This window comes from Siniperca chuatsi, linkage group LG24, assembly GCF_020085105.1.
Source record: "Siniperca chuatsi isolate FFG_IHB_CAS linkage group LG24, ASM2008510v1, whole genome shotgun sequence".
Lineage (NCBI taxonomy): Eukaryota > Metazoa > Chordata > Actinopteri > Centrarchiformes > Sinipercidae > Siniperca > Siniperca chuatsi.
Genome location: NC_058065.1, coordinates 18,674,367 through 18,688,967, shown reverse-complemented (window position 1 = coordinate 18,688,967; position 14,601 = coordinate 18,674,367). Strand labels below are relative to the sequence as shown.

The window sequence follows — 14,601 nt, the reverse complement described above, 5'->3', positions numbered from 1 at the left end:
TAGAAATATTTTTCAAATTAAATGTTTTTTTTTTCTTTGAGCTCTTAATGCATAATCTAAATGCCAATTCACTGAATTGAGTTACAATATATTTATCAAATTTGGTAACTGGTTATGCTTTAATACTGTAAAGGTCTATGATTATTCTGGTGACGCATTCCAGACTTCATACAACTGATGTTACTGTCAGATCCAGAGAGAGACTTTGAGTCCAGCGCTGTAGAAGGCAGCTCTACCGTAGCTCTTGGTCCAATAAGCTTTGAGATTTTAACTTCTTCTCCACACCAGAGGTGGAAATTCCAAATCACTTTGATGATTGAAATAATTTGGTTCACTTCATTTAAGAGATTTGTAAGAAGTGACAGTGTTTGTTGATTTTTCTCTAATAAGCTTTTAACCAGGAAGTAGCATGCTGCATATCACAGCTGAGCTGATGACAGTGCTTTCAGTCGCCACTGAGAGGCGCTGCAATGTAAAAAGATGCTGATTCAGTCAGTGACAATGATGCAGTCAGTTCAGCTTGAGGGTTCTGTGTTAAAGATTTGTTTGTAAATGTCCTGAACATCTCTATTTCACATAATTGTTTTACACTGCAACATACTGTATTAACTGCTCCACATACTGGCAATAAGTGTCAATTACTCTTGAGCAATATATGGCTTTTCAGTGCAATTCACACTGTACACCATTTCTTCTTGTTAAATAGAAAGATCACTTAACATTTACACACCGCCACTAGAGTTCTCATGAAATGACAGTGTCAGGAACACAGAGACAACAAAAACATTGAAGACAATCCACACAGTGATAAATTCAGTTTAATAAAGATTCTCCCCAGAGAGGATATAAGGCCAGAACACAGCAGGCTGGTGTCAGGGCTGGTTTGGTGCAGGACACTGACACATCTCTGCCAAACACTGAATGGCTGGAACACGTCTATCAAAGTGGTGGTTTGGTGCAAAAACACACTAAAGCACTTTTGTCCAACAATCAAACATATGATTTTAATGAAATAAAGCTGCATTCAAGGGAACTAGGATAAAACTGAACATCTGTGTCCCAAAATATCATAAAATATCAAATTAGTTCAAATAAAACAATAAAAAGGAAAAAATGTATTTTGTTATTTAAAATAGTAAATTACCATGGCAGGAAGCATTGTTTTTAACTGTGACTCTTGTCTGGCATACTGGCAACTTATGTTGTACTGAAAACACTTCTACTACAACTAAAAATATAAGAGAGAGGAGCAAGGACTTTGGGTAAGTGACACAGTATTATGATTGTGGTCTTTGAGTCTTTTGAACTATATAATGTGTCAATCAGAAAGTCACCATCACCAGTTCAGCTAACCAGCATCAAGGCCTGCCTCCACTCAGCCAGTATTAGATACAAAATAAGTATGTCACATAAATCACAGTATGAGTAAATAGTGTCATTGCATCAGTATAGAGAGTACACATTCAGCACAATTACCTTCTTATAAAATGTACTAATAGAAAAGGCTCTTAGCTAGTCAGGCCTTGACATTAAACACTTTAACTTTTCATTTTTATTTGATTACTGATTCATCATTAACATTAAGATATTCAATGAAGAAAATGGAATCAGATGATGAATTTTATACACAGTGTGCTTACACTTACAGTGGGAGGAGTTAACTGGGCTTTGGGAGCAATCAACATAAAGAGGAACCATTGAACACAGTTCACAGTTCTGCTGTCTTTAAAATTATGAATGGATTTCATCAAATAAGGCTTAAAGGATAGTTCTGATTCATTACAATTAAAAAGTATTATTTTTGTAGTTTCTGGAAATACTGAATTTGTGCTGAAATTGTCATGCAATGTCAGCAGAAACAGGCTAATGCTAACTTGGTTAGCGAATTACATTAAAATAAAATGTTGGCTGGAATTGGATCTGTAAACTGTTATGGATATGTATAATGGACAGTTTGAGTAATAATGTTACTGTTCTTGCTTTCATTTTTTCTTCCAAATAAGTTTGACTAACCTGGGGCTGTGTTTCCAACCTGTCTGATCATCTGACTGCTCGTTTTTGACCTGTCAGACATCTTTTTAAGGATGCCTCCTTGTTCCCAAATCTCAGCAATTAACTTGGTGAGTACAATGTTATTATTGCTGAAATGATTGATGGCCTAAACTATAAAAATAAGAACCAAATGGAATTATCCTTCAAAGGAATATTTGTTTACTTTCTTATCAAAAGAAGTAGGACAAGATCGATATGATTTAAACTAATTAATACTATGAAACATTTAATGTTTCAGATTATTGGTTATTTTGCCACATCAGCAGAGAGGAATGGAAAGACTAGATGTTAAACTTCAGTGCTCCCCAAAACCTTAAAGGTCCCTTAGCCTCACATTCATATTTTGATGGTGATAATAACCCAGACGTGGAGGAAGACAGATATTATGGTCAAGACCATAGATTTGCATAACATCATTTCTTGTATTCCAGTGATCTGACTAAAACAGATACTATACACACATTTAAAGAGATCACCACTTTGGGAAATACTCTTGCTTTCTTGCTATGGGTTAGATGAAAAGAAAGCACTCTCAGCTCTGTACACTAAATATGAAGCTAGAGCCAGCAGGCCTTAGCTTAGCATAAAGACTGGAAACAGGTGGAAACAGCTGGCCCAGCAAAGGTAAAAAAATCCACTGACCAGCACCTCTAAAGCTTACTGATTAACATGTACTGTACAAAAACAGAACTCTTACAGCGAGTTACGTGGTGGAACTATTTCTTGGTCAGACCAGTGACTTCCAGGCTTGACAGAGCCATGCTAGCTGTTTCCCTCTGTTTCCAGTCTGTAACTCAGCAAGAAAGCAAATGCAAAAGGTCCTCATTCCTCCTCACTGTTCCTTTAATGCATATATTGAAGGGATATAATTGATCGTACAGTGTGTGTAATGTTCTTTAATTTCAGTCGTGAACTGTTAACATGATTTAAAATGTGCTTATTTAGCAGATTCCAGATAAAAATAAAGACAAGTTTTAACTAAGCCATAATTGTTTGTCTATATAATATTAGCTAAAAATTGACTAAATGGTTTCTAATACATGCTGAACAGTAATGCTTGTTCATTGTGCTGTTTATTTAGTCTCTGCAGTGAACTTGGCCCTGCCATTGTGTGAAAAGTGAAAAAAAAATTTAAAAGAAATTTGGAATTAATTCTACAATTATCAAATTACTAGTTGTCATTATTTGTAAAATGATTAGCATAAAAATACAGTAGATGACTGTGCAACCCAACCTGTGAGAGCACACACGTAAATACACGCACACACATATTGTAGACATACATTTTCACACATACACACACAAACAGGTAATCAGGGTTCAACTTCCAAGCTGATGCGGAGATATTAAACTTAAAAAGGAGTTCATAGATTTTTTAGTATTAGTTTGGATCTAACCTATATCCTGGGGTTCTTATTCTTCATTTAGCCTCCTCTCCTATATCTTCATGTAAATTCATCAGAATTCACCAAAACATCCACCAGCTGGATTTATTTTCACATCACCAGTTTCCCACATTTCTTGCTTTTTCTTGACTCTCATCTCTCTTGTCATGTGTCTTTTTTTTTTACTAACTGTCTACTTGTTGTACCATCTACAGGTATGCATGATAACTCTCTCTAGTTTACTAAAGTAATTTTCCTCCTCTGTATTATCCCATGTATTTACCCCATTTCTTTCCGTCCTTTCCCACTCTTCCTCTTATTTGATTCGTTTTGCAACATCCAGATAGGCAAATTCGATCTCCCTCTCAGCTGGGCAGGTGCTTGTGAACTCCTCTCTCTGATAGGCGCAGTTTAAATACCTCCACACCCCTGTCATCTCCGCTGGAATATCAAAGCCACGGTATTTCTTGGCTACGACCTGCAAAGAGAAAAATGTGAGCACGAGTGAGGTGACAGGAGTTGTGGTCATCTAAGGGTTATAGACGTCCAAATACTCTCAAAATCCATGTTGATTATTGCTTGAATTTGGAGCAAATAAGAACCTTGTAGACCATTATTTTCCCTACAATATGAGAATCAGGCTGAATGAACCTTAAGGATGTGTAGTTTAGGCAGAAGGTTGCAGTCGGCCAGGGTGAGCTCAGACCCGTCTAGGAAGCTCCTGGAGGACTCAGGCAGGTCTCCTGAGGCATCAGCATCAATCTCCTCAGGCAGGAGAGTCCTCAGGAAGTCATCAAGACGCCGGAGAGACTTCAACAAGGCTTTCTCTAAGGCTGCAGATAGAGGTACAGAGAGAAAGAGTAGTAGACAAATGGAGTCACAAATATGATTGCTCCTTGAAGGAGACTAATGAAATAAATATGAACGTCACATGACCTTAAAAGGTAGAAATCTCAGTCATCAACAATCATCCTGGGTCCTTTAATCTCAACCACAACAAAGTTGTCTAAATATTACAGTAAAGCTGCATGTTTTTGGCTAATTGGGGTCAGCCGAACAAGCTGAAAACTCAATACTGACACATTATCACCTTACAATGTTGGTGAGTGTGTCAGCAAACAGCAGCCTATTTAGACCTCCAGCAGACACAGTGCAAAATTAGCTTCATTTGGAGTCAAGTATGTGTCCACTTGATGAATGTAAGTCCAATATTCACTCTCCTTTTGGCTCTGGTTTGGTCTCCAACAACTCGGGACATATCTGGCTGTTTAGCTGTTAAATGCGCCACTAAATTCATCAACTAGTCGTTAACTTTGTCTGTCTGCTGTTTGATGCATTGGGTTTATCAGAGCTTTTTAGTCTAGCTAGCAGCGTGGCTCTAGAGATGCCAATGTAAGTTAAAAATATCTCAACAACTATTGGATGGATTATCGTGAAATGTAGTAAATTCACATCCCCCTCAGGATAAATTGTAATAACTTGGGTGATCCTTTAACTTTTCATCTAGCGCCATCATCAGGTCAACATTCTGATTTGTCCAATACTTCGGTTTAAGACCAAATACCTGCAAAACATTCCCGTCAGCTTCATCTATACCTTGTGTTTAGTGCTCATTTGCAAATGTTAGAATGTTAACATGCTAAACTAAAAAGGTTAACAAGGTAAACATTATACCTGCTAAACATCAGCATTGTTAGCATGCTGACATTAGCATTTAGCTCAAAGCACTGCTGTGCCTACAGTAGTAGCACTTAAAAATGTCCCACCTACTGCGAGAATGGTGTACCTTTTCCATGGTTGCAACATAAATCACCGAGAGTTGAGGCTGAGCAGCCGGAGGACATCAGACAGTTTTTTTCATGTTGGTCCAGGTTCAATTCTTGGTCCATTATTGTTTTGTCTGTATATGCTTCCACTCAGGAAAATTATTTGTGATCATGGAGTGAATTTTCATTGTTATGCTGATGACACTCAGTTATATTTATCTGTAGCGCCAGATGATACTGATGCTCTAAATCCCTTGATAAACTGCCTCTCCAGCATTGTACAGTGGATGAGTAATAATTTCCTCAAATTAAATAAAACAGAAATTCTTATAATTGGTACAAATGCACACAGAGAAGACATTTTAAACAAACTTGGAAGTCTGGCCCTACAGAGTAAGCCTGAAGTAAAAACCCTGGGTGTTATTCTTGACTCTGAGCTGAATTTTAAATCACATATCAACAATGTTACAATGGTTGCTTTTTATCATTTAAGAAACATGGCTAGAGTTAGACCCTACTTCTCTTTGGAAGATGCCAAAACACTCTATACTGGATTACCTAAAAAAAAAAACTAGGCTGCAACTTGTTATAAGTAATAAGTAATAGTGCAATAATGAGGACTGTCAAGTTAAGTGTAGCTTATTATTTGATTATGAGATGGTTGATATTGCGCAGTAGTAATATAAGTATTAATAAATATCAATAAATTAAACTGAAAACAAAGTATATTGCACCGGAGTATTAAACAGAGAATATTGCACAATTATTTCAAGTATTACAGTGATGTTAATGATCCAATATCCAGTTTAATGACTTAAGGTCATATAGACTGACATTTAGAGGTAGGAGTTAAAGAGTTTGATGGCCACAGGCAGGAATGACTTCCTGTGGCGCTCTGTGGTGCATTTTGGGGAGACGAGTCTTTCGCTGAGGGTACTCCTTTGTTTGACCAGCACGTCATAGAGTGGGTGGGAGACACTGTCCAAGATGGCATGTAGTTTGGCCAGCATCCTCCTCTCTGACACCACCGCCAGAGAGTCCAGCTCCACCCCCACAATATCACAGGCCTTACTGATCAGTTTGTTGAGCCCGTTAGCGTCCGCTACCCTCAACCTGCTGCCCCAGCATGCAACAGCATACAGGATAGCACTGGCCACTACAGACTCATAAAACATCCTCAGCATTGTGCAGCAGATGTTGAAGGACCTCAGCCTCCTCAGAAAATAGAGGCGGCTCTGGCCCTTCCTGTAAAGAGCTTGAGTGTTCTTAGCCCAGTCCAGTTTATTGTCCATGTGTACTCCCAGGTACTTGTAATCCTCTACAATGTCCACACTGACCCCCTGGATGGAAACCGAGGTCACTGGTGCCTTGGCCCTTCGTAGATCTACCACCAGCTCCTTAGACTTTGTCGCATTGAGCTGCAGATGGTTCCGCTCACACCATGAGACAGAAGTTACCCACCAAAGCCCTGTACTCAGTCTCATCACCACCACTGATACATCCCACCACAGCAGAGTCATCAGAAAACTTCTGAAGATGGCAGGACTCTGTGTGGTAGCTGAAGTCTGTGGTGTAGATGGTGAAGAGGAAGGGAGAGAGAACAGTCCCCTGGGGGGCCCCAGTGTTGCTGACCACGCTGTCCGACACACAGTGCTGTAGACGCACATGCTGTGGTCTGCCAGTCAGGTAGTCAACAATCCAGGAAATGAGCGGGGCATCCACCTGCATCGCTGCCAGCTTATCGGATGGTGTTGAAAGCACTGCAGAAGTCAAAGAACATGATCCTCACCATGCTTGTCCAGGTTGGTGTAGATGCGGTTCAGCAGGAAGCTGGTAGGCGAACTGAAGGGGGTCCAGGAGGGGTCTGACCATGGGCCACAGCTGTTCCAGCACCTGTCTCTCCAGGGTCTTCATTATGTGGGAGGTCAGTGCCACCGGTCTGTAGTCCTTGGATCCACTGGGACGCAGCATCTTCGGCACAGGAACAACGCAAGATGTCTTGCACAGAACAGGGACCCTTTGAAGAATCAGGTTGAAGACATGTTGAAGGACTATACATAGCTGGGGGCACAGGCTATTAGCACCCCGGGGCAAATGCCATCAGGACCTGCCGCCTTGTTTGAGTGGAGTTTCATCAGCTGTCCTCTCACCTGGTCAGCAGTCAGACACACCGCCGAGGTTACAGGTGGGGGAGGGGGGAAGTCGTCAATCTGGAGAGGGCCATTAGCCTGAGAGCCAGTTGAGGGGGCAGTAGGACTCTCCCAGGAAGATGAAGGAGGGGGGAGCAGTGGACTCAGAGGAGTATGAGGGCAGACAGCAGCTGAGTTAGAGGGGGGATGAGCAGCAGTGTGTCGAATCTGTTAAAGAACAGATTAAGTTTGTTGGACCTGTCCAAGCTGCCTTCAACTCCACTGCTGCCAGTCAGTCTGAAGCCAGTGATGCTCTTCATGCTGCTCCAGACCTCTCTCATGTTGTTCTACTGGAGTTTCCACTCCAGCTTCCTGCTGTACTTCTCATTGGCCTCCCTGATCTTCACCTTCAGGTCAGCCTGGATTGCCCTCACCTCCTCCCTATTACCATCGGTAAAGGCCCTCCTCTTGGCATTCAGGATGTCTTTGATGTCATTTGTTACCCACAGTTTGTTACTTGGATAATAATGGACCGTCTTAGTTGGGACATTGCAGTCCACACAGAAGTTAATGTAGCCAGTGATGCACTGAGTGAGCCCATCAATGTCCTCTCCATGAGGCTCACAGAGTGCATCCCAGTTTGTCACCTCAAAACATCCCTGAAGTGTCTCATAGGCATCCTCTGACCATCTCCTCACTGTCCTTGTGGTTGCAGGCTGCCTTTTAACCAGAGGTACATAACAGGGTTTGAGGTGAACCAGGTTGTGGTCTGACCTACCCGGGGGGGGAGAGCTGTATGTATCTTTAACGTTAGCATACAGCAGGTCCAGTGTCCTCTCCTTTCTAGTAGCAAAACTCACATACTGGGTGAAATTCGTCAGTGTTGTTGTGAGAATTCACATGGCAAATAATATGGTCGGAGTCCCACAGCAACTTTCTGTTGTTAACTAGAACAGCAAGCCCGCCGCCTATCCGCTTACTGCTCCCAGTGTGATCCCTGTCGGCCAGAACAGTCTGAAAGCCGTTGATGGAAATGCTATGATCCAGGTATAGCCATGTCTCTGAAAAGCACATCAGACTACACTCACGGAACTCCGTCTGACTCCGGGCTAACGCCGTTAGCTCATGTTGCCCATGACGAGAGAAGGCAGACACGGCTTAAATCTCTTGTTCTTAAGTCTCTTTTGTCTTGACCCCTCTCTCTTCCCTCGCCACTTCGTTCCACCTCTGCATTCTCGGTGTGTCTTCCTCCAGATCTCAGTGGGGACATCGGTTGCCCTGGGAGCCATGCCACTCGGCTTCAGCGTGATCGGCTGTTCCCTAGTGTAAACAATGCAGCCAAACAGCTGTTCTGCAGCGGTCCCCTGACCAAGTAGCAGGAGAAGAAGTTTCACGGTGAAAAAAAATACCAAAACACTTTCTACTCTCATTTTTGTAGCGAGCGTAGTTTAAATTACACTTACACAAAAGTTTACTCAAGTTTGAAGAAAAAGGAAAGCTAAAAGTAGACTGTGTGCATGCGCAGTCTTTGCACATGCGCAAAAAAATGCTTATTAAAAATGTCTCTGTGGCTACAGAGTAATAAGCGTCAGCCCGTTAAACTTCTGTTCAGTCTCCTCCTGCTCTCTGTGATTACGTCACTGTGTTTTAATGCAGTCAAATTAATGCTTTAGTTGATCTTATTTACATATTTTGTTTCTGTTGTCAGACAACAGAGCAAGTAAGAAATAGATATAAATAGAGTTGGTCACGGGTCATAAATACAACCTGTTAACCAGCTGTTATTGCAAGCTGCTGGCTACTTATTAAATCTATATTTTATGACAGCAACATCGTCTGACAGTCAATATATACAGGTTAATGACAGACGCTGTGTGATATGTAGACATTTAAAATGAATGTTCACAGAGAGGTTGTCTTCCTAACTTTGCATCATGTTTAATATTTCCGTGACTTGTGGCACTGTGTAAACCATGTTCTGATAGTTAGATCTGCAACAGATTATAATTATTAATCAAGCGCAGCCTGATAAAGTAGTGATGAGGGTGCCACTCCAGGTGGCAGAAAAGAGAACAGCATGTTGGATTTTATGAGGTTGGAGGATACTGAGTGCTTTTACTGCTTCAACCCCACAGGGGATCTGCGACCAAACCACAGTGGAAAAGTTGGACACTTTTAAGTGCTACCACTGTTAAGTGCAGCCTCACAGAGCTGCTGAAAACAGTTGCCGGCTGCTGGAAATGAGGTTGATGAGATTTGCAGGCCAGAAAACCTAAACAATAAGCTAAAGGTGGCTGAGGCTACAGAGTGGGTAATAAATCTCTGTAGGTTGGACACAATGAGCAACACACACACTTTTCACATTACACACAACCATTTTATCCATTGTTAATATAAACATATTGATTAGTGAAGATTTAAGGAAAATACTTTTCCTGAATGAAATGATTTGAAGCAAGCCCTCACACATAGATGCTCTCTCTCTCTCTTTTACCATCGTTGGTGTCTTTCCTCGGGTTTTTGATGTAAGCTGAGAACTTGGCGAACACATCAATGCCAGCTGTGTTGGCTTCAGGATGTTTGGGAGCCAGTCTGGGGTAGCTGATGTTAAAGACACATAAGAGAAGTCAACTAAATACCCATGCATACTGACATTTCCCAATGTATTATCAATTAAAGAGTTGATATAGTGTCAAAAGAGCTGTTTCTACAAGGTGTCCGATGGACAGAACATTCCTTAGAACATGCCTAGGAATGTCCTTAGTCTTTTCACATTGTGCATGCATCATTTATTCACTCATATTCACATGCTGCCCACACAATGTATCAGCCATTACTTCCATGGTTCAGCTTCAGGAAACATACCAGGCCTGCTACTTTGCTACTAATACTCCAAACCCTATTTGTTATGGAATGATTATAAAACCAATCCAATGGTATCATATCTGTCACATCACACATCGCATTTTTAAAGAAGGACCAAAAAGTGCCATAATCCCACCATTTATTTGTGTAACGGTAATTGATTAACTGAATCTGGAATCATGCTTCTACGAAGATAAGTTAACGAACGAACGATACCCATGTCACATTTGATTATGTGCAGCCTGGAGAAGCATAATTCCAGTTTAAACCTCCTCTGGCCAACTACTGTATATTCATGTGAGTTTGTGTAAGCATATGTAAATGTGTGTTTCTGGACCGTGGTGGGGTCAGTTTCTCCTCCAGGAACTCCTCTATCTTGTTGACATCGACCTTGACCTCGCCATTAAAGGTCACAAAAGGAGGGTTGGTTCCTGGAGCGAGGTCCTGCAGGTCAGCCGGCTTCCTGACAACACAAAACAAAACAAAAAGACTAATAAGGACGAATATGCATATATATATATATATATATATGCATATATATGTATATATACTTTTCTTCTCATGCAGCAGATACTGAAGCAGAATTATGGGCATTACTCTTGCCTTTGACATCCTTTCTGTTTTACAGAACTGTTATTTCAACCAGAGGGATTGTCTTTACATACACAGAGAATAAAAGGTTTTCACTGAATGTTCTGCATGGTCAGCCCTAAGGACAAAATGTACACAAGAGGGAAAACAAGCATTAAGGACATGTACTCCCAAAATAGAAATGTGTTGTATGTGTGTGTAGTATGTTACCGTTTGAGGTCGACAGTGGTGACGTTGAAGATGACTCCTTTAAGCCACAGGATCATGAAGAGTCTCTGAGAGAATGGACAGTTACCAATGCTCTCCCCATCACTTCCCGCCTATACACACACACACACACACACACACACACACACACACACACACACACACATGCATGCACATAAAGAGACGTACACACGGCAGTGCAGAAATGAGAGAATGCATTAGATAAAATATAAAGCCTAAGTGAGTGTCAGTGCCTAAAATGAGGTGAAGAATAAGTACAAACTCACAAAATCATTTACAAAAGCAACAACAAGTAGGATCCATCAGCACTTAAAACAAAACTCTACAACACTCATTCTAATACAATGATACAATACATGAGCTTTCAACAGCATCTAAGGATCTTCAACAGCGAATGGAGTTCCCTCAGTTACCATGGTGTTGGTTCACTTGTCATTATGTGACCTAGGTATGGAACGTTGGTCACAGGTGGTCCAATAAGGGGGTGGTCACAACCTTGAGATCACCTTAAGAAAAGCTTGAGATCTCTGCTGGTACACTCTAAAGACAGAATGGAGACTCTCAATAGCCCTGCAAGGAAACGATTGTGTGACCAAGCTAAACTGCTAGCATGTGTTCAGACTGACCATTGAGCCATTATAGTGTGATCTTGTAGACCACACTGACTGTGGGTTTGTGATGTTGTTTTATGAGGTTTTTATTTTCAAAATGTTACAAAAGACAAATTTTAGTAGAAATTGATTACAACAAATGATTTTGTTGCCTTTTTACCATAGTGTCACTGAGCTGTGCCCTCGTCATTACCTGAAATTTCTCTGAACAGACATTTGGAATATTTTGCAAGTGCGTATGAATGGATGGGTATTTTAACACAGGTAACACATTACAGGATTAGGTTACACAATTTCTCAACCTCTTTGTTATTCATACTCATTAAGTCCCATGACAACAATACAAGAGCAGCTGAAAGGTTGGCTAACCTAGATGGTCATATGTGTAGATACCCCTTGGCTGTCTAGCTCTCGTTGGTCTCTCCCTCCATGTTTCTGCTCGTCCTTAGACTCTGACTCAGAAGCAGGTCCTTCAGCCAGTTCTTCCATACAGTGTATCTCCCCCACTTGCTCCTCTTCAGTATGTTCCTCAGGCACGAGTGCCTCCTCAGGTTTCTCTCTCAGTGCCTCAATCCTATGATAGAATTCCTCTGCTTCTGCATTGAGACCTGTTTGTCTCCCTGCTGTCCACACGCAATACTGGAGCTGTCTGTATCTGTCGGGTAAGTATCAGATTTTATTTTCTGATTTGTTCTCGCTGTTGCCTTTGCTTTATTCCTGTTGTCTTTCTCTTTCAGGTCAGGAGTGCTGAGTCGACTCAGCAATGACCAGTTGATTTCTAGACAGTGTCTCTCTCTTTAGGATCCCATTCCCATCTATCTGTAAACGGGGCCACTCTCTAAGAAGCCGTCTGACGACTTCAGTTTCTTCCAGCTTGTGTTTAAGTGGGCATGAATTCTTTTCAGAACCAAGACTCTGCTTATAACTGGGTCTGTGTTTTGGGCAGATCTGACATCCTCCATTGTAAGAGGTTGCTTCAGCTCAGAGATATTGCTCTGTTCAGGCAGTGCATCTGTATTACAAGTGACAGCAGAGATCCAGGTAATTTCTCTTCTTTTTGCTATCTCCAAAGCTTTTCTGATGGATTCTATGACTACCTGTTGTGCATTCTTATACGATTTCTTCAATGTGCTTTGGTCTTCGTGATAGGAAATCTGCATGCCTGTTTGCTGATCCAAGCCTATACTTGAGAATGAATCTGTAATCCACTAATTCAGCCACCCAGCAATGTCCAGTGGCATTCAGTTTTGCTGTCTTACTGTCATACGTTAATGGATTGTTGTCACTGTACATGGTAAAATGAGGCGCATGAAATAGGAAGTCGCTAAATCGCTCTGTTACAGCCCATTTCAGTACCAGGAATTCCAGTTTGCCAGAGTGTAACTTGTAGTTCCTCCTCAATGTCCTGGAACCATATACTATAGCTCTGGGATGTACCATCTTGGCAGCTGTGACTTGGTGTGGAGTGGGTCGTCTACCAATCGAAAGGTCAGTGGTTCGATCCCAGCATCTCCCAGCCCACATGTCGAAGTCTCCCTGGGCAAGACATTGAACCCCAAATTGCTCCTGAGGGCTGTGCCTTCTGCCTTCATACAGTGATAAGCAGTTGGCACCTGCCATCAGTGTATGAATGTGTGTGAATGGGATGAATGTGATATGTAGTGTGAAGCACTTTGAGTGGTCAGAAGACTAGAAAGGTGCCACTGATACAAAATGGCACCCAGGCCCACTTCTGAGGCATCCACATGTCATAAGAAGGGCTTTTCCAAGTCTGGATATGCCATGACAGGTAGGTTAATTAGCTGTTTTACTATTTTGCCCAGTTTTTCTTGATGGATTTCTGTCCACTTGACTCGATGGCATGATGATAGCTGAGCAGACTGATGGCCAGCCCCTTTTTTCTTTTTATCCCTCTTTTGCTCAAACTTTGGCTTTGCCAGCAACTCATATAGGGGTTTGGTTGTCCTGGAGAAGTCTGGGGTAAAGGGTTAATAGTAACTGAGGAAATCTATCAACTTTCGCACTTCTTTGGTTGGTGTCTCATGTCTCAAGCCTTGTACTGCCTCCAATTCCTTTTGGTTAATTTTTATCCCTCTAATCACACGGTCCACATAACCGACTTCTCATTTGAAAAAGACCAATTTCTTTTGCCTTAGCTTGATACCACACTGCCTTTGTAGCTGTAAAACCTGCCTTACGTTTTGAATGTGTTGCTCAAAGTCACAGCTGAACATCACACAGCACATCACCCAAGTAAGGGACACAAACTTCATCCCTCAGGTCCCCCAGGCATCTGTGTCATGGATTTTTTTCACTAAATTAACTATGTGTTATGGATTTATCATATAACCAGCCTGTGTACTTAGTATAGTGATTAACACCAATTTTGTTGTATAACACTACTGAAGAAATTACATGCATTAGAACGTATAAAGTGTGAAGAAATGAAATATATTTAGAACATATACAGTGGTGTGCAAAAGTGTTTGCCCCTTCCTGATTTTTTTTTTTTTGTCAAACTTAAATGTTTCAAATTTAAATATTAGTTAAAGATAAGACAAGTAAACACAAAATGCAGTTTTTAAATGAAGCTTGTTATAATTAAAAGAAAACAAAATCCAAACCTACATGGCCCTGTGTGAAATAGTGATTGCAGAAGAGGTGACTGGTGTGGAGCAGGAAGTAGCAAAGATTAGCAGAGTGAAGTGAGGAGGACGTTGAAAGTGGAAAGGCAGTTGGTCTTGATGACATACCTGTGGAGGTATGGAAGTGTCTAGGAGAGGTGGCAGTAGAGTTTCTGACTAGTATGTTTAACAAGATCTTGGAGAGTGAGAGGATGCCCGAGGATTGGAGGAGAAGTGTACTGGTGCCAATTTTTAAGAACAAGGGAGATGTGCAGAGCTGTGGCAACTACAGAGGAATAAAGCTGATGAGCCATACAATGAAGTTGTGGGAAAGAGTAGTGGAATCTAGG

The 14,601-nt window shown here is 41.4% G+C and overlaps 1 protein-coding gene across 2 annotated transcripts in view; it reads right to left on the bottom strand.

Moving 5' to 3' along the window:
- Positions 1-800: 800 nt before the first annotated feature.
- LOC122872321 (chloride intracellular channel protein 4) overlaps positions 801-14,601 on the bottom strand; it is a 39,727-nt gene continuing 25,926 nt past the window's right edge. For both annotated transcript variants that reach the window (XM_044188402.1, XM_044188403.1), the window contains exons 2-6: positions 10,999-11,108; positions 10,535-10,660; positions 9,827-9,933; positions 4,089-4,270; positions 801-3,915 (exon numbers count right to left, since the gene is read on the bottom strand). In XM_044188402.1, coding sequence (XP_044044337.1) covers positions 3,754-3,915; positions 4,089-4,270; positions 9,827-9,933; positions 10,535-10,660; positions 10,999-11,108 — 687 coding nt within the window. In that variant the 3' untranslated portion in view covers positions 801-3,753. The remainder of the gene's footprint in view (positions 3,916-4,088; positions 4,271-9,826; positions 9,934-10,534; positions 10,661-10,998; positions 11,109-14,601) is intronic.